The sequence below is a fragment of the Polistes fuscatus genome, unplaced genomic scaffold (genome assembly GCF_010416935.1).
Source record: "Polistes fuscatus isolate 324 unplaced genomic scaffold, CU_Pfus_HIC Scaffold20, whole genome shotgun sequence".
In the NCBI taxonomy this organism is placed as follows: Eukaryota; Metazoa; Arthropoda; class Insecta; order Hymenoptera; family Vespidae; genus Polistes; species Polistes fuscatus.
In genome coordinates, this window is record NW_025113097.1 from 2,600,859 (window position 1) to 2,620,018 (window position 19,160).

The 19,160-nt window shown below is 33.6% G+C and overlaps 1 protein-coding gene and 1 long non-coding RNA gene across 2 annotated transcripts; one reads left to right on the forward strand and one right to left on the reverse strand.

Annotated features, from left to right (window-relative positions):
• The first annotated feature begins 430 nt into the window (after positions 1-430).
• LOC122517520 (serine-rich adhesin for platelets) lies at positions 431-17,577 on the forward strand. The gene is made up of 4 exons (XM_043635959.1): positions 431-4,454; positions 11,885-12,058; positions 16,785-16,965; positions 17,272-17,577. The coding sequence occupies exons 1-4, from the start codon at positions 1,404-1,406 to the stop codon at positions 17,502-17,504; spliced, it is 3,639 nt and encodes a 1,212-aa protein (XP_043491894.1). The 5' UTR covers positions 431-1,403; the 3' UTR covers positions 17,505-17,577.
• On the reverse strand, positions 6,814-7,447 carry LOC122517524. Its single transcript, XR_006303882.1, has 3 exons — positions 7,303-7,447; positions 7,086-7,219; positions 6,814-7,022 (listed from the first exon to the last, which is right to left on the reverse strand). It is a non-coding gene; the product is annotated as an uncharacterized LOC122517524 (long non-coding RNA).
• Positions 17,578-19,160: the final 1,583 nt, after the last annotated feature.

Genomic DNA, 19,160 nt, shown 5'->3' on the forward strand with positions numbered 1-19,160 from the left:
GCTGAATCTCATTGTCAAAAAAAGTAATATTTGAGTCACTAACAGATAAAGTGCAAGATAACAATTGTTAGTGTCATTGTTGAAAAACTATACATGTACTTTTTAAGCTATCTACAGATAACGGTACACGCAACGTAGTGTCAGTGATGCAAATGCAAAATAGACAACGCAAATATTTACTAACAATAAAAAAAAACGGCTGGATAATATATGAAATTAATTGCCAAAAATATGTATTCAGTGGAAACAGTTTGTTCGTATCGTCGCAAAAGGCACAATGAGGGTTAATTTTAAAGAAACGTACATAGACGCAAGTATTTGAGGTAAATTTGACGATAAATATCATTGCAAGCCGTATGAATCGATCCTAAGGTTCTCGGTGGTCGTTCAATGGGGAGGAAGTGAGGGCGTAGAGAGGAGAGAACGCTAAAGGGTGGTGGAACAGGAGAAAGAAGAGGAGGAGTAAAAGGGTTCTCGCGTGTTGCGAGTGAGAGGCGATCGTTCGTCGACGGATGCAGAGAGAGAGAGAGTGAGAGAGAGAGAAAAAAAGAAAGAAATAGGCTCGTTTGCTTTTTATTGCTTGTTGCGTGTGTGTGCCGTGTGTGTACCATGTGTGTGCGTACTGTATCAAGGTAACGTGTGCGCAAGCAGTGAGCGTTGCTGCGTCTCTCGGTGTTGCTGCTGGCTTCCTAGCAGCCATCATCGTCGTCGTCGTTGTCTCCGTAGCAACGACAGATAAAACGGCTTTCTCGATGCATCGGGCAAGACGTTCGCGTGTACGTCGCGTGTACGCGCGTGCCAGCTCCAATTTTCACCGATCGGGTTTGATCGTGTACGCTCGTCGTCGTCGAACGACGAACGAACGTAGCCGCCGCGTTACGAGTATGGCAATAGCTAAAGAGCTATCGTGAAAGAAACAAAAACAAACGGGTAAGGTAAGGAAGATAAAAAAAAAATTGTCACTTCTTCATTTCAATTGATCTCATGGAAAAAAAAAATTAACGAAAGAGTGGGGTTGTGGTGGTTGTCTTCCCCTCCATTTTTCCGGCGAAAGTGGAGCCTTTCCACGAAAACGATCGATTATCCAGTGATCGCGAGGCTCCGATTCGCAGGCGTTGTCACGGCGTTGAGAGGCGAATCCAGTCGCGCCATTGGCTCGCTTCTCCTTGGTGCAGTAGCAACGGCCAACGGCAATAGCAACGTTAAATACCAAATATCAAAATTAAGTAATCGTTGAAAAAGGCCAAAGGCCAATTGTTACGAAAACCAAAGTTTCGCGGTTCCGAATTCGCGTTCCGAATTCGCGTTCCGATTGTCATCGCGACGCGTCAAAGTGACTTTTTTCAAGTTGCAGAGTGGGAGAGGTCTGTCTCGAGCGCGTTTGAGAACGCGTGTCGTCCAAGATGGCTACCGCCGGCAACGCGTCGTCGGCCGGCGGCGAGTCGAATGCTGCCGATAGTAATAACGTTCCTCAATGGAAAAGAGATCTGATATTACGGCGAAGACAACAAAATAAAGTTCTCTTATCGAGCAACGGAGCAAACGTAAAACTCTTATCAACGGAGGGCGGTGATGTCTCGGTAGTAGTTTGTCGTCAAGAACAACGTCAGGATACGTCATCGACGACGACGACGAGAATGAAGACGGTAACAACTACTACTACTACTACTAGTACTACTACTACTACTACGACAACAACACGCGAGGAAGAAAAGTCCGGTAGTGGTATTAACGAAACTGGTACTATTATTCTTGCCGATGCTAGTAGTGGTGTTAGTAGTGGTGGTACTGGGGGTGGAATGGGCGGCCTCCCTATCCCCACTACAATTGGTCCACTCGTCGGTAGAGAGGTCGCTAGTGGTGCCACCCTTTTCCTTAGCAGTAATAACTGCGAAAATGACTCAGTGGCGCGCAACATGCGTCTCGAGGCGGATCTTTCACTTTGCTCCGATTCGGAGGATGTAAACGGCAGTGGTAGTGGTGCTACTAGTGGTGGCTCGATTAAATCCACGGATATGGAAAGAAAAATGGAGCACGGTGAAGACGATTATGAGAACGATGATAATATACTCGGGACGAGGAGGACACGCGACGTCGGTAATAACCTAATCGAAGAATTTCGTGGTAATACAACGAGCACGGTCAGGGCCGCCACCGTTGGCATAAAAACGAACGAGGCCGAGGCCGCCGCCGCCGACGCCGAAAGCGATAGCTCCGAGGAATTGCAGTACGGCCCTGGGATCGTGAATAAACTTAAAAGCAAATATCTTAACCTCGCTCTTAGGGAAACAAACAAAAGTCGAGCTACGGTACAACGTTTTCGACGCGCTGCTAGTTTGGAAGATTTACTCGATCGGGAGGAAGATTCGACGAACGAGAAGAACGCGACTATTGTCGTTTCCGATAGAAAGTACGCTAAGAGAAACGTTGCCGGGCAAACGAGCGGCAAGACCGGTGGTGATAGATATCGAAATGCTAGTCGCAGTAACGAGACGACGATGAAGCGAGCCAGGAGCGTCGAAACTCTCGTTAGGTATAATGTTAATTCCTCCTCGATCGATGATTCGAATCTTAGCAAGATGAGCACTAACGCGAGCAGGATCGCGTCGAGGCAGGATCCCATTAACGATCACATTGTTCTCGTCGACAGGAGCTCCGTCAAAATAGAAAGTCGACTGAGCGATATAGATCGACCCAAGGCAACAAACAAACCGAAAAGAATCAAGCCAGTTTTGGCAGAAACTGAACGGCCTCCACCCGATCTAGTCAAGACGACAATGCGCATATTCGAAGGATCAGCGAAAAAGTTGAAACCTAAAGGAGACGTCGCTGCTAAGGTAGCGACGTTTAAGACGATCAACGATACCTTCAAAGCGCAGAATCAAAAAAAGGTACTACCTAAACCACCGTTACAGCCTAAACCCTTTGCCAATGGTAATACTAGGACAAATACTACTACTACTAATTCCTCGTCGCCGAAAAAAATTATCTTGCCTCAAAAACCAACGGCAGAACTTATTGAGAAAGACGAGGAGTTTCATTTCGATGGTGTTATCACCGATCCTATAGTACAATCAGTTTCTTCTGTAGTGAGCAAGTTTCAGAAGATCGAAAAGTCTCACTCACCGTCACCCTCGCCGGAGCCTACCTTCAACAAGCTTAGGTTTTCTCCAGCACCGAGTCCGGAACCTCAAAATAGGTCAAAAGTTTGTGCTCTCGAGATAGGTATCAAATCTCCTCCCGTTACTCCTCTATTGTCACCGAGGATCTCTTCTCCAGCTGCTCAGAGTCCATCTTCGCCTATCAAAGATGCCAATATTCCTCTACTTCAGAGTTCCAGTCCGATTCGTAAGTCCAGTCCGATTAAAGAAAATTTAGAAACTAATAAAGTTATTCAAACGCGTACTCGACAGGCTGAAAAAGAAATGGTCTTGTCTACAAGACAAAGGTTGCCAAGTCCTAAAAAAAGCGTAACCATCGACTCGTCAATTCCAAAGGATCCTTCCATTGAAGAGTTGAGACTAGAACCGGAAATAGCAGAAGTAGAAAGTCAGGAAGAAGCGGAAGCAGAAGTTGAAATAGAAGAAGAGGAGGAGGAGGAAAAAAAAGAAATAGAAAAAGGCAAGGATGTGGAAGATGGGCCAAAAACAATTTCTTCCTCAGCTTTAGACAATATTAGCAAAGCTGGTACAACCATGCATTTTAGGTTCAAAGATGAGTCCAACAACAGGGAGAAGAATTACTTGCCAGGTATTAAACAAAATGGAAGTCGAAAAGTCGAGGAAAAGGTAACGAGTGTATTGAAGCCTAATACCTGTGATATCAAAACTAATGAATCCTTTGCTGGAACTCTTCGGGATCAGGAAATAGCTTCGAGACTTTTTCGTGAGAAATTGGCTGTAGATAAGGATGAAAAGAAAAAGAATGATGGCAATGATGAAATCATTGAGGAGAAGAAGGCTGACAACAAACCTCCAAAGTCTGCTAGCTTAATCAGTTCTACCACTACGTCCTATTCTCAGGGTAACGAATCTAAAACGATAAGGTGTCAGAAAAGTGAATCGTCTCCACCCCAAAAACAAATTGGTATTATAAGACCGCTTGTGTCCACTAAAACTCAGCTTCCACAGCAGAATTTAAGCAATCGAGAATTAGAGAAGAATCTTATAAATCGTGTTAAGAGTATAGAACAACCAACAAAAGTCGTAGTTAGTTTGAAGAGTGCTGATGAGATACAACCAACAAAAAAGTCAACTCCCACTGTTGGTACTGGTATTGGTACTGGTACTGGGACTGGTGGTGGTGGTGGTGGTGGTGGTGGGGGTCTTTGGGATGCCAAGCCATGGAATCAGCAGAACAACACAATGGTCTTCAATTTTAGCAACAGGAAAGACGTTCCTGATTACATAGAGAACGATGGCCTTATTATCAAAAGGAAACGCGAGAAGTCAAAGGTTTGTATATTATTATTCATTATATTATTCAAATTCAAGATTGAAACTTTAAATGTTTGCCAAATGATAAGAAGAAAGTTATACGATGCACAATTTATTACATTCAACATTCTTTTCTATAAATTACAGAAAATAGTTTTTAAGTATTCTTTGTCACTTGAAAGTGAACAAATATTTTTCATATCATTATTCAATTTTCCATTGATTTCTTCTACATTGTAATTGTACTTTTTTTAATTTTTTCTCCCCAACGATAAATTTTGAATATAAAATATAAAACGATAAGAATTCTTTCGTTATATTCATACTTTCCTTTCTCTAAATTTCTTTATTTCTTAATTATAAGACTCACTAAAATTGAAGTTTAAATGTCCCAGTATTTCGTCTGTCGTCATAAAAATTAATAATTATAATAAGAACGTTGAATATTTTCACTTTCTTCTTTCACGATTCGTTATACTTCATCATCTTTAGTGTTGTATCTGTGTGTGTGTGTTTGCGCGCAAAGAATTTGAAACGACTCTATTCAAGATTCAAGGCACGACTTGTCGTGTCTTACGTTGTCCATTTCTAATATGATTGTGACTACGTTTTAAATACACCTTTCCCTCGATTTACATGGAAGATTGATTCCTTAAAATACCGTGTAAATGAAATCGTGGTTTTCGATTCATTACAAACAGATATTAAAAAAAAAAAAAAAAAAAAAAAAAAAAACAATTTAAAAACTAATCAACGCAAATTCAATTAATTTAATTTAATTACTCGAAATAAAAGATAAGCAGTTTCTTTTTTTTTGTTATCATTCGCGTTACAAGAAAAATTCTAAAAAAAAAAACCCTCGATAAAAACGTAGAATCCACGTGACTATCGTTCGTTTGAGATATTCAACGCGATTATTAAGCGTCGTTGTTGAAAGACAAAATCGAGTTTTTTCATCGGTAAAAAAAAAAAAGAAGAAAAAAAACTCCGTATTAGCATGTTGTTACTTAACAACCACGAGATTACGTTTTATTTATCCCGAAGAGCAAGACGTTAATTAACCTTCTCAACACTGTAATAATTATGCAATTGCGCGCATTAAACTCTCCTGTATAAATACATATGTTTTGGTCGCGTCTCTTTTATCATAATCTTGTGTAGCCTATTCAAGACGTTGAGAGAGACAGAAAGAAAGAAAGAAAGAATGTGGGAAAATATTCATTGAGAATATCTAACTTTTAATTAACGACTGCCAAACAAAAAGTGAAAGTAAAATATTGACCTTTTTATTCTTTTTGTTTCATTTATACATCCTTTTATCCTGTTGAAATAATAACGGAATGATAAACATTTCCTAATCATATTTTTTGATTGATTATTTGCTTGAAATCGTAGAAGAAAAATTCATCGTAAAACACAAATTGATGCACTTCGAAAAAAAAAAATCATAAGCGTTGAAAACAAGCTACTTACTAAAATTTTGCAACATTTATATCTCGTTAAACGGCTCGATAAAAAGGAAATTAGGGGAAAAAATCATGGGGATCTTTTTATCCATTGCAACTTGCCTACTACTTGCCTTGGATGCTTGCTTAAATTGCTGAAACGAACAGATGTATAAAAATGTTTATGAACTCTCCCTCTTGATTTTTTTTGTAAAAAAACAGGTTGTTTTCTTAATACGATTCCTTGCACGGTGATACGGTACTACTAATGGATCTCCATAACTGTTTAAAGTTTACAAAAAATCTTTAAGTATCCCGTCTGGTGGTGTTGCCCTTGTAAAAAGCGCGGATGCTACCGGTTAGCGTTTTCAGCTACGTAAAAGAAATCCCTAGGATAGTCTAGTGAGATAATTAATAATATGTATAGTGGATTCTTTCTTTTTTTTTTCTCTGTCTCATTCTCTTCTCCCTACCTCTTTCGTGTCTTTTGGTAAGAAGTTTCACTTTAATAAAAAAAAAAAAAAACTTATAATATAATGTTTATGCATGTGTATGTAATTCATTACGGATAGATAACACGTATATATTTCTGTGTATATTTAATGTTATTTTATTTATATACTATTAGCACACACACAGAGAGAGAAGAATTATATTTGAAAGTGAAAAAAAGGAAGACGATAGGTCGTCCGTCCCTCGAATGAAAGGCTTTTGCTTTGCGGCATTGCGTGTCGCGTGCATCATCGTCTGTTGTACACGATGAGTCACCTGGTACTACGTTATCGATTGAAAATGAACTAGTAATGGAATGAAAAAAAACGTACGGCTGATATATTTATGCTATCGGACCCATGCAACTCGTGTAAATAATTACTTCAAATACTTCAAAAAGTAATGTTCTCTGTTTCCCTATTTTTGTTTTTTTTTCTTTCTTTCTTTCTTTCTTTCAAAGAGCAATGAGCATCACGATGATTTGATGGCGATGGTGGTGGTGGTGGTGTCTCTCTCATGGCTTTGGCTGTTGGTAATTGAATTTCAGCGCGGAGAAGAAATCCTTGACCCAATTTCTCTCGATAACCGTTACGGTATTCCACTATTGCTAAGTATTTCTTGCCGATCGAAATCGTCGTTTAGATCCAACCTGAAATGCGATACAACTAAGTTTTTGCAATCAACGTATTATTACGATTTCAATTCTACCTACCAATTCGGTCATGTTTTTCTTTTATTTTTTTTATTATCTCATTGGTGGACTTTAAGTTTATCTTATCGGTATACTCGGCCGATAATATCACTTCTATCAAACTTTGGCAATATTCTTGATAACGAAATTTATATCTGTGAATTAAAAAGAATTGGTTATTTTTAAAGGGGGTTATTCCAATACGAGCAATCATGTTTTTCTACGTGATTAATAGTACGAATAATAGTCGACGTTAAAGCGGGTTGGTTCCATTTTTCGTCGGATCTTACGAACGGAGTTCTGGCTTAGAAAATCATTGGACCGAATAAGCGAGCCAGGGACCATAAAGGAAAGTTCCCAATTTCTTCCTTATTCATATGCTTCTCCTCTAATAGATCATTTTGATTATACCTAGAAAATAATAATAACAATAATAATAAGGATAATAAAGAGTTGGGGGAACAAGAAAATAGTTAAAGATAAGGATAAAATGAATTGAACGATGATATGAAGCACGGGAAAAGCTAGAAGAGAACAAGCAGTGCCGTTGTGCCCTCGTCGTGCCAGCGTCGTGACATTCCAACACACACACAGACACACATACACACAACTATTACGCGGAATCCACATATATGGTTGTCCTAGAGCAACAGCTAGACCAAGTAAAGAGAGAGTGAGATCCGTTAGCGCCTTTCAGCCTCGCTCCTTAACTCAGCCTTCTAAGGAATATTACGTTCCAACGATCCTTTCACAAGCCTATCTTTTATCCATATCCTACTGCTTGTAATTTTTGGTATGTGGGGCAGACGACAGAAATACTGGGAGAATTCTTTTTTTTTTGAAGTTATATTTCTTTTGGCGCGTTTAGGAAAATGTGATGGGAGTGATTTTTTTCCAAACGACACCATGAAGTTTGTCGGTATTTACGACGCGCGGCAAAGTGATTTCAAGTATACGGCATGAAGTTGTCTTCTTTTCTTCTTCCTCTTTTTTTCTCAAGCGGGTCACCCATCCAAATATTAATCGTACTCAGCGCTGCTTTACTTAAATGATCGAGCGGGAACTAATATTATCACTGTACCATGGCATATATTATAATATTTTATTATTCTTTCTAATATATATATATATATCGATCGATTGAAAATATGTTTCTTTCCTTTTTTTTAAATAATAATAATAATAATAAATTTTTCTTTTTTGTTAAGTTATTTTTTAAAGTTATTTTTTAAAGTTATTTTTGAGGTTATTGAGGTTATGTTCGTTTTGGTACGGCAAAGAAGTATAACTTCTTACGTGCGTACATAAGTACACACACCAGTTTTTTATTCTTTCTTATATATATATAATAATAATAATTTTTTTTTTTAAGTTATTTTTGAAGTTATTTTTGAGGTTATTGATGTTATATTCGTTTTGGTACGGCGAAGAAGTATAACTTCTTACTTGCGTACATAAATACACACACCATCTTTTTTTTTAATAATAATAATAATAATAATAATTATAATAATAATAATAATAATAATAATAATAAATTTTTTTTTTCTGTTAAGTTATTTTTTAAATTTATTTTTGAGGTTATTGAGGTTATGTTCGTTTTGGTACGGCAAAGAAGTATAACTTCTTACTTGCGTACATAAGTACACACACCAGTTTTTTCTTTTTTTTTTTTTTTTGTTTCTCGTAACCTTTCCCAAAGATTCTACATGAAATATTGCAAATTGTATGTTATAGAAGGAAAAATAAAAAATACTTTTTATCGGTTATACCTGACATTTGTTAAAACAATTGTTTACGGAACAAATAATTGAGAGTCGTAGAATTTTACATAGGATTACGATTATATTTTGGAACGAGGGGAAGAACGAACTCGATACGGTAGGCTTCCCTCCGAGTATTTCACATTCGCGTCGCTTCGACGCTCGAGATGACACAAATAGATGTTTCCTGCATACGTGGAACCGGTCGCAATTCAGAAAGAACTTTGAGCAGTCAACGATCTCTCTCTCTCTCTCTCTCTCTCTCTGGAGATTGAACTTCTCTATTTTGTAAAAAGCTAACAATTATCTAATATGCATTTATTAGGAATTTTTGTAAAAGTAATTTTGTATATTTCGAGTATGTCGTATCATTTCTTCTTATATATCCTTCCGTTTTTCTAATTTATGTATATATACATATTTAAATGATAGAAAGGAGCTGAAAAAGTGTGTAAACGAACACACGAACACACAGCATTTGTAAAAAGTTAACATTCACATTGGATCGTTAGGCAAGTTTCTTGGTTGTCTTTGTCGTGTGGACTCACCGAGGGTTCAAGGTCTACCTGCAACAGAGTGATACCCCCTTACGTCCTGGGAATTTCTCATGAAGTCAGGGACCCTATACTCAGGTTCATTGCCGCTCCTTTAACTATTTCTAAACCGAGGATATACTTATTTTCCTATATCGTTACACTTATTTCACGCTTATGTTTTTCCCTAGGATGCTTTAGTAGTAATAATTTTCTCATTTTTATTCATATATTTCGATTATTCAAATAATTACTCTCCAAAGTATATATTTTATGTACCTGTGTTAGATTTATTTGCATCTTTCAACTGAATTTAAGAGCAATTGTTGTTACGACGTTGTTGCTGGCGGCACGAATATGGCCTCCATCTTTGCTCATCCGTTAACGTAGTTTTCAGCGTTACGTCGCGTGACAAAAAAATCATTTTTTTTTTCTTTTCTTTTTCTAAACGATATTAAAATAAAAATACACACCAAGAAACGTAATTCTCTAGCGATTTATCTCATCGAAATCCGAAATCGAATCCGTGCTCGAACGATTCCCCGGAAGTGGACCGGAAATTGATAACGTCCTTGTCGTGACGGTATGCGTTCTTCCGATGTTCGTGAAATCGATTGAATTTCACGTAAGCGCCGTTAAGAGATCCCCATGCTTTCAAAACGCATCGATGCTTTCGAATCGAAGAGAAAACTATAACTCTCTTCCTGTTTTGTTTTATTATCAATAAAACCAATTTATGTTGGTTTCGTTATGAAAACAATTTCCAATAATATATTTCCAATGTATATGTAATACAAACCTAATACCTGTAATATAAAAATTTAACCTAAATTATAACCTAAATTATAACCTAAATTAACCTAATTAAACCTAAAACCTGTGATATAAAAATTTATATGTAATATAAACCAATGTATGTTGTTTCATTATAAAAATAATTTCTAATAATATATTTTAAACTGCGAACGTATTCAGATTTGACTGTAAAAAGTAAACTAATATAATAGTTAATACGTTATTATAATACAGTACCTGACCCCCTCCCTTCCCATTCTAAGGTTCGCATCAGAATTTATGGATTAAATCTCAAATATTTTTGTTCAGTTATTATTTGATTGTAAGAACAAAGTGATACAACACCCCCCACCGACCCCCCTATAGAAACATTCGCCATATTGGTATTTTGTTATACGTAAACATAAATTTAACGACATTAAAAAAAAAAAAGAAAAAAAGAATTTTGACTTGTAAAAGAATCAAGCGAATCATCATGTAAATGATTATGATCTCTATTACTGTTTCCTATTCTGAAGAAAGGAAAGTATAAAATCGAGAGTATCGCGGGCTACGTAATACTATACGAGTTCTGAAGGACTTTCTCGGTATCCATTATTAAAATTACAGGGATCATTTTTTCAATTTCCTCTTTTCGATGAAAGAAAACGATCCCATAAAAAAAAAATAAAAAAAAAAAAAGAACATTAACGAGTTTTACAGTCGACATGAATCCTATTATAGTCGATGGTATTTATTTTTGTAAATATAAATATTTATATAACACATATGTAATAAAATAATTAAGAGAGCAAATTACAAATTACAAATTAAAAAAAAAAAATAATTATGCACCATTATTAAAATTACAGGGATCATTTTTTCAATTTCCTCTTTTCGATGAAAAAAAACGATCCCATAAAATATAATAAAAAAAAAAAAAAAAACATTAACGAGTTTTACAGCAGACATGAAATCCTATTATAGTCGATGGTATTTATTTTTGTAAATATAAATATTTATAAATACATATGTAATAAAATAATTAAGAGAGCAAATTACAAATTACAAATTAAAAAAAAAAAAATAATTATGCACCATTATTAAAATTACAGGGATCATTTTTTCAATTTCCTCTTTTCGATGAAAGAAAACGATCCCATAAAATATAATAAAAAAAAAAAAAAAAAAACATTAACGAGTTTTACAGTCGACATGAAATCCTATTATAGTCGATGGTATTTATTTTTGTAAATATAAATATTTATATAACACATATGTAATAAAATAATTAAGAGAGCAAATTACAAATTACAGGGATCATTTTTTCAATTTCCTCTTTTCGATGAAAGAAAACGATCCCATAAAATAAAAAAAATAAAAAAAAAAAAAGAACATTAACGAGTTTTACAGTCAACATGAATCCTATTATAGTCGATGGTATTTATTTTTGTAAATATAAATATTTATATAACACATATGTAATAAAATAATTAAAAGAGCAAATTACAAATTACAAATTAAACAAAAAAACAAAAATAATTATGTATCATTTACTTAATAATAAACAAAAACTATCGATCAATTTGTATTTAAATAAGCGAAATTTCCATACGAGCTAATCTCATAAAAACTGACGAACATAACTCGAGATGTATAATTTACATATGTGTTTGAACCAGCTTAAAAAAAAAGTCGTCCTACCAGATTCCTATTTCGAAGTTTATCGTTATCTTATCTATTTTTTCAGGTTGGAGACGGTAGCATCATAGTTCTCGACGCTACTTTGGATGCTTCGACGACTGACGATTCTGAATGGGAACTTTCGGGTGGACCACCGTCCCCCTGCGACGTTTCTTTTCTCAATGATAATGTTCTTATCAATGGTCGTAGCAATCTATCGAGAACGCCGAGAAATCACAAGGTGAGCCACCACCTTATTTATTTCCATTGAAAAATCCATTTATTTATTTATAATATATTATAAATAAATTTAAATTTTATTTATTAAAATTAAAATAAAATTAAATTAAATTTATTATAATAAATATATATAATATATTTATATATAATATAATAATTTATAATATAATAATATATAATATAATAATTTAATTATTTATAATATAATAATAAATATTTATTTATAATTGTTTACACACCGAATTTCAAATCGGAAGTAAATCAAATCATCGATTCATGTTAAACGGTTCAACGTTTATTCGTTTTATTTCATTTTATTTCATATTACTTTATTTTATTGTTTGTTTGATTCTCACAATCAATAAAAAATCTCTGATATAAGATAAATGTAAGTTATAGAAGAGATAACGAAAAATAAAAAGCAGATAGATATGGCAATCGTTAATTAGAAAACTCACACCAAGATAAAAAAAAAAGGAAAAAAAACTTACAACAACGACGATAATAATTCTTCTTAATAATTCTTTCGATCTTATTTACAGTTCCGTGTTTCTCTTTGTTTGTAAATTTCGAAATTATGTATATATTCTGGATCGATCGTTTCTAAAAGGGAATCGTATTTTCGCTCGATTTATTATGCCGATCCGAGATATTATACAGTACGTGTATAAAATCGATGGAAACATATCGATAAACTTATTAATCGTACTATCTTCGCGATTCTTATAAATTTTTCTCGTTTATCTTATTGTACAATCTATACGTAAAGATAACAAAAAATTCGCTTTATCATTGTCATACTCGAAGATTATATTTATATTTAAAAAAAAACAAAGGAAAAGAACTCTTATTGCGTCTAATTGTAAATAGACGAAGAAAGAAAGAAAGAAGAAATATTATGTTTAATTAATTTATATAAATAAACTAGAATTAGATACTCTATTATAATAAATAATAAGAATTTATATATTTTAAATAAAGTATCAAAAATATTAAATCATTAAATTTATAAGATTTGGCGGTATTTTATAAAATTAGAGGAAAAGAAAGAAAGAAAGGAAAAATACGTGGTATGCGCTTGTTGAACGTACTATATATCATTTTGCAATAACTTTTGCTACAGTAGTATCGTAGAAAAGAAAAGTTTGAAGGGAGGGGAGTTATTTAACATCGTTCACGTAGGAATACACAAACGCGATGTGCGTGCTGTCAAATATACGATATACAATAGTTGCATTTTAATGATACAAAATTGTATAGGTTGAAACAAGTAGCTGCGTAATGGGTTAACGTTTCATTTTCTCTGCTAGATAATTCACGTTTTACGATCCAGTTTGCGCATTATATTATATATATATATATGTAGATAAGAGTTTCACCTCGCGAACAATCATTTTATCGATGACGCGTAGTAACTCGAAGCAAATTTCGAATGTAATTTTATGGGGATATCGTATTAAAGGTGTTCGTTCCTGAATTACATATTCTGTGAACTGGTATATAAAAATGCACGTGAAACTTCTCTCCTCGTTTTCTTTGAAACAGTTAAGTATTGGGTCTTATTGCTTGCACGGTATAAACCTAATGGACCTAAATGGACTGCATTATATAATCCTAATGGACTTCTACTAACACAAGTGTACAAAGTTTTAAAACAATCGATGTTTTCAAGGTCTGATTGAACCCTCTTGTAATCGTACTAGCATTAAGTATACTTGTAAGTATACTTGACGCGTATTTTCGTAATCACCGACTCATATCGGTAAACTATCATTTATTATAATAAAAACAAAACAAAACAAAAAAAAACTGGTGTGTGTACTTATGTACGCACGTAAGAAGTTATACTTCTTTGCCGTACCAAAACGAACATAACCTCAATAACCTCAAAAATAACTGTAAAAAAAAAAGAAAGGAAACATATTTTCAATCGATCGATATATTACATATATAATAAAGAATACAAAACAAAAAAAACTGGTGTGTGTACTTATGTACGCACATAAGAAGTTATACTTCTTTTGCGTACCAAAACAAATAAACCTCAATAACCTCAAAAATAACTGTAAAAAAAAAAGAAAGGAAACATATTTTCAATCGATTGATATATTACATATATAATAAAGAATACAAAACAAAAAAAACTGGTGTGTGTACTTATGTACGCACGTAAGAAGTTATACTTCTTTGCAGTACCAAAACGAATATAATCTCAATAACCTCAAAAATAACTTCAAAAAAAAACTTCAAAGAAAAAAAATAATTATTATTATATATATGAAAGAATAAAAAAAGAAAAAGAAAATATCAAAATATAGATATCAGTCCACACTAAATATAAGAGAGATATCGAATTACTTCACGCGTCAACAGCCATGGCGCGGTTACAGCATTAGTTCTCGCCCGATCATTTAAGTAAAGCAGCGCTGAGTACGATTAGTATTTGGATGGGTGACCCGCTTGAGAAAAAAAGGGAGGAAGAAGAGAAGACAACTTCATGCCGTAAACTTGAGAAATCGTTTTGCCGCACGTCGTAAATACTGACAAACTTCATGGTGTCGTTTTTCCAGACGCTCGGAACAAAATCACTCTCCATTACATTTTCCTCAACGCGCCAAAAGAAGTATAACTTTTCAAAAAAGAAACATAAATGCATTGGCGAGAACGTATAACAACGAAAAGCATGCTGCAATACTTCAGAAAGAAAAGTGAGCGTGCGTTTACCTCGAATTTCTCGCGATATTTCGTAACGAGATGAATTGCAAACAACTTTCGTAATATTCATTTGTCAAGGTCGTTTGTTGGCAAACAACGATAATTCGTATGATATAAATTATTCGTCATTAACGTAACGATACCGTTACGCGAATACGTAATTAGCAATTCCTTGTCGTGATTATTGGAAAAAGTATCAATGTTTACCAGCACAACGTGTGACTGCTGCACATGATCGAATATAGTCATACGAGAAATATCAAAAAAGTAAGAGTAAAAATATTATTTATCTACACCACCCTTCCTGTCTCCGACTCATTATTATCGTTGCCGCATTTTGATAATCGTCGGAATTCTCAACAAAGTATAATGTTTCATATTGAAACGATGTAAGTTGATATTATTACAATTTCGATTTGAAAATTATAATATCTTAATTAGAAATTAAACTCATATATATTTTCTGTTATTTTTTAACGCTTCAAAAATCACGGTGTGCGTTATGAAATATAATCAATTGTAACGTATATTTTCTTTTCATTACAGAATGCATTACTCTCTATTGCTTCATTCGGATTCACGCAAAATATTTACATTTATCTCGTACAATTGTATAAATGAAAACGAGTTGCGTATTCCTAAATATTTATTACTGCGATCAGCTGCTCTAAAATTGCAACGATTTACATTATTCACGTTTAGTAAGCGAATTTTTCGAGTAAATCATCTTTTTTTTTTTTTATATTTTTTCCTTTATTCGCGATAACAAGAACATTGCAAAATCTACGGAGGAAAGTGGAAATAGTACAAAGAACGTGGTTGCAACGGAATTCTTTTTAAATGATCTGAAAATACATCATTTATTTTTCTTCACGAGTAAAGTACTTCAACACAATGCACGAGATAATACACTGGTGCATAACCGTTAGTTGTTATGCACCTGTACATAAGTACATACACAGAAAAATGTGCATATCAAGATGCAATCGGTTATTTCTCCAATCTTTACTTTCTTTTTTTTTTATCCTTTTTCTAGTTATTACTTTTATACATTGCTCTTGACTAGAAATCATCTCACGTGTATGCAAATCGAAGAAATATGTAAAGAAGCGTAACGTGCGTATAAATAGGTACATACATATGCATGAAGTGTATTAGGATTCGTGTAATAACGGTATTAATAGTGTAATCCGCCTGTGACAACACGTTTCTTACGACTCACACACACAACGATGTTTATTATTATTATTATTATTATAATATATATGCGATTGTAATTATAAAATCTGTTGGATAGAAAATCGTGATCAACAGACGATTGAATCTTTTCTGAATATCAATTTATTTGATAAAATACTTTATATAACTACTTATCTTTATGTTTTATAAATTACGGGATCATTAATTGTTCGCGAAATCTAAGGAAAATAATGTTCAAGGTGTAGATATAATTAAGAAAAGTGTGCAGTCAACTCGTAGTTGAAATAATTGTAGATACTGTTATTGCCATATCTACATATATACGGAAACTTGGTTGTGTTTGGTCTATCGTAAATGAATTTCCCTTTAAATTGTGGTCGAATTTGTCGAGATAAAAATGTTCTTATTACTCATTTTTGATTTGATAATAAAGAAACAAATTTTCGAAATATTAACTCGCAATTTATTCTAATAAGATCTTATCGAGAGAAAATAACGAAAAAGACCAATGTCTTCTCGCTTCTGTGCTCAAAAAATCAAGGAGTGTGACCGGTTACTGTTATTCCGCATCGGTCTTTGCGTTAATGCCGTTGTTTCTATTTATTTTGTAATTACTTTTCATTCTTCTTCTTTATGATTCATATAAAACACAATTTAAATCTCCTACGTTTCAAAATGAAAACGTTCAAAAAATATCATAGACATTGTCTTTGAAAAATTTATAGAAAAATTATAGAAGAATAATAAACACAAAACATCTTTAATTTACAATAGATTGTTTTGATATTAATCTCTACGTGTGTTCGTTTCAGCATCGAATACAATTCGACGATATGGCAACACGCACCTTTGAATATCCAAGCGAGGCTTCCATGTTGGAGGGTGAGAGCAATATTATAGATAACGAAAGCTCAACTTCCGGAGAGCAATCTACGCAGATCACCAATAAAACGTCAACGGCCGGTTCAACGACGAGCATCCCGTCGCTTCTTGGTAATTTTTATAGTTAACAACAATGACTTATATAACTATTCCTCTACCTTCTTGCTTTATATAGAAATTAACAATCAAAGTTCGTTATTTATTCACATTTACTTTGTTTCAATAATAAAACACTAACTGTTGTGTAATATTTTGAACAAAAATTACATTTATTTAAATGTTTTAATTATTTTTTAATTATATTTATAATTTTGATTTTTGCATTATTTACATAAATATATTTTAAAAATGATCTTTTCATTGACGTTACACTTACATTTTATTTAGTTCCTTGTATACGTTTATACTTATTTTTAGGAGGCGGTGGTTTAGCGAGCTATACACCAAGCAAAGTGGATTTGGCATCCGAAGGCTTCGAGTTAGGTGTCACCAGAGCTACGTTAACAACGGGCACAGGCTTGACTACTAACAACGCCAATGGCAACGATCAACAGCAGCAAGGGCAAAACACAAGCGAGGTTGACTACTTGAAACCTGCTCAAGATGGCAATGCGTGGGGTTCGGAGACGACCGGTGATCTTCTCTATTGAATAACCGATGAACACCGGTGAAGAAAAAGAGAAGAAACATAGGAGAAAGACGGAACCGTTCGAGAGCCCAAAAGAAAAAAAGGGAAATTATGTTGAAATATTTTCTCTACCTTTCTAAGTTTATATATAAATAATATTCCAAGGGTGTTTATAAGGATAAAAAAATATGAGAAAAGAAAAAGAAAAAACGATTAGGTGGTTCAAAGAGAAAACCTTATTGATTATGGTTGTGAAAATCAATTGAAGAATTGTATTTTAATGAATTTTGTAAATGAATTTTGTTTTTTTTTTTCTTCATGGGGTTTAATAACTACGACGTTTAAACGTTTAGTTAAATTCATAAAAGAAACAATATCATTCCAAGTTTATGCATTTATATATCTTATTCTTACGATATGTCGCTAAGCGAACGGATAACTTTCCTAAAGATAACGAATCATCGATTACTGCCAAGATATGTTAGTACTTGTTCTAAATATGCCGCCTTAAAAAATGGCCAGCTAATGAGAACGACGCAATGCCTGTTCATCGAGACATTTACAGTCGTGTCAGATATATGCTAAGAGAAAATAAAAGCATATCACATTTTGGGCGTATTTTATAGATATATATAGTATAAAGAATATGCATATATAGTAAAGTTGTTAGGGAGAACTGAAAGTTTTGTAACCTTTTTGAGATTATTTTACCGCTGAGCTGCGAGTATTTAAGCTGCCAATCGAAAATCGGAATTTTGTGCAAACGTTTTTAGAAAATACAGAGAAAAATGAAAACAAACAAAATTATAATAATAATAATAATAATAATTGAATGTCATAGAGAGGTGTATGATTAGGAGGAAGTTGAAGGGAAGATATATTTAATAAAATCGAAAAAACGAAACACCAAGAAATATATACCGAGATTTAGATTTGTAAAAGTTTTTTGCCAAAGTAGAACGTAAGTCTACTTAGAGTATATACTTATCATATATGTACAATAAAGTCACTGTCGATTTACTGAATTCATAAGAATTGTAAGTCGATAAAGGGGGAAAAAAAAAGTAAAGAAAAAAAGAAATTCACTATTTCACATTAAATGATCATTTTAAAGCGTATTCGAGAACGCGCCTCGTACGTAATTGAACTTTAAATCGTATTTCAATGAAAGTATATGATTTCATTTTGAATTCAGTCAGCTTTTTGTTTGTCATATGCGGACGAGGACCAAAAATAATGGAATAAGATATTCAAAAAAATGTATTGGTTCATTAACGTAAGATTAATTATTAATATTAAGTGAAAAGAATTATGTATATACTAAATTATTATTGGTCTTGATGAGCATTTAGGTTCGTGATATCCACTCTCGAAATTTAGGGAGGGAAAAAATTAAGCTAGATTAAGACCGATATTCTATGTATTTTTATTTCTTCTAATCGTCTAATTTATGTTCAAAATATTAATGTACCACATGTATTCTGAAAGTTCATTTTTGAATCGTGTAAGTATTTAATGTATTATTGAAGCACTACTTGGTATAGATAATCTTTACTTGATTGCGTTATCGCGGACTGATTCAAGCAAATAAATACAATATAAAGGATAATAATTTATTGAAAGGTGCATTTATCGTTTGTACTGAATCGTTCTCGCGTTTTGTGCGTCTGAAATAGCT

What these genes read in the sequence shown, in the direction of transcription:
- LOC122517520 (XM_043635959.1), top strand. Translation starts at nt 1,404, where the DNA reads ATGGCTACCGCCGGCAACGCGTCGTCGGCCGGCGGCGAGTCGAATGCT. An exon ending in GGAAACGCGAGAAGTCAAAG is followed by an intron (nt 4,455 to 11,884) that starts GTTTGTATATTA and finishes CTATTTTTTCAG; the next exon opens with GTTGGAGACGGTAGCATCAT. An exon ending in GAGCATCCCGTCGCTTCTTG is followed by an intron (nt 16,966 to 17,271) that starts GTAATTTTTATA and finishes ACTTATTTTTAG; the next exon opens with GAGGCGGTGGTTTAGCGAGC.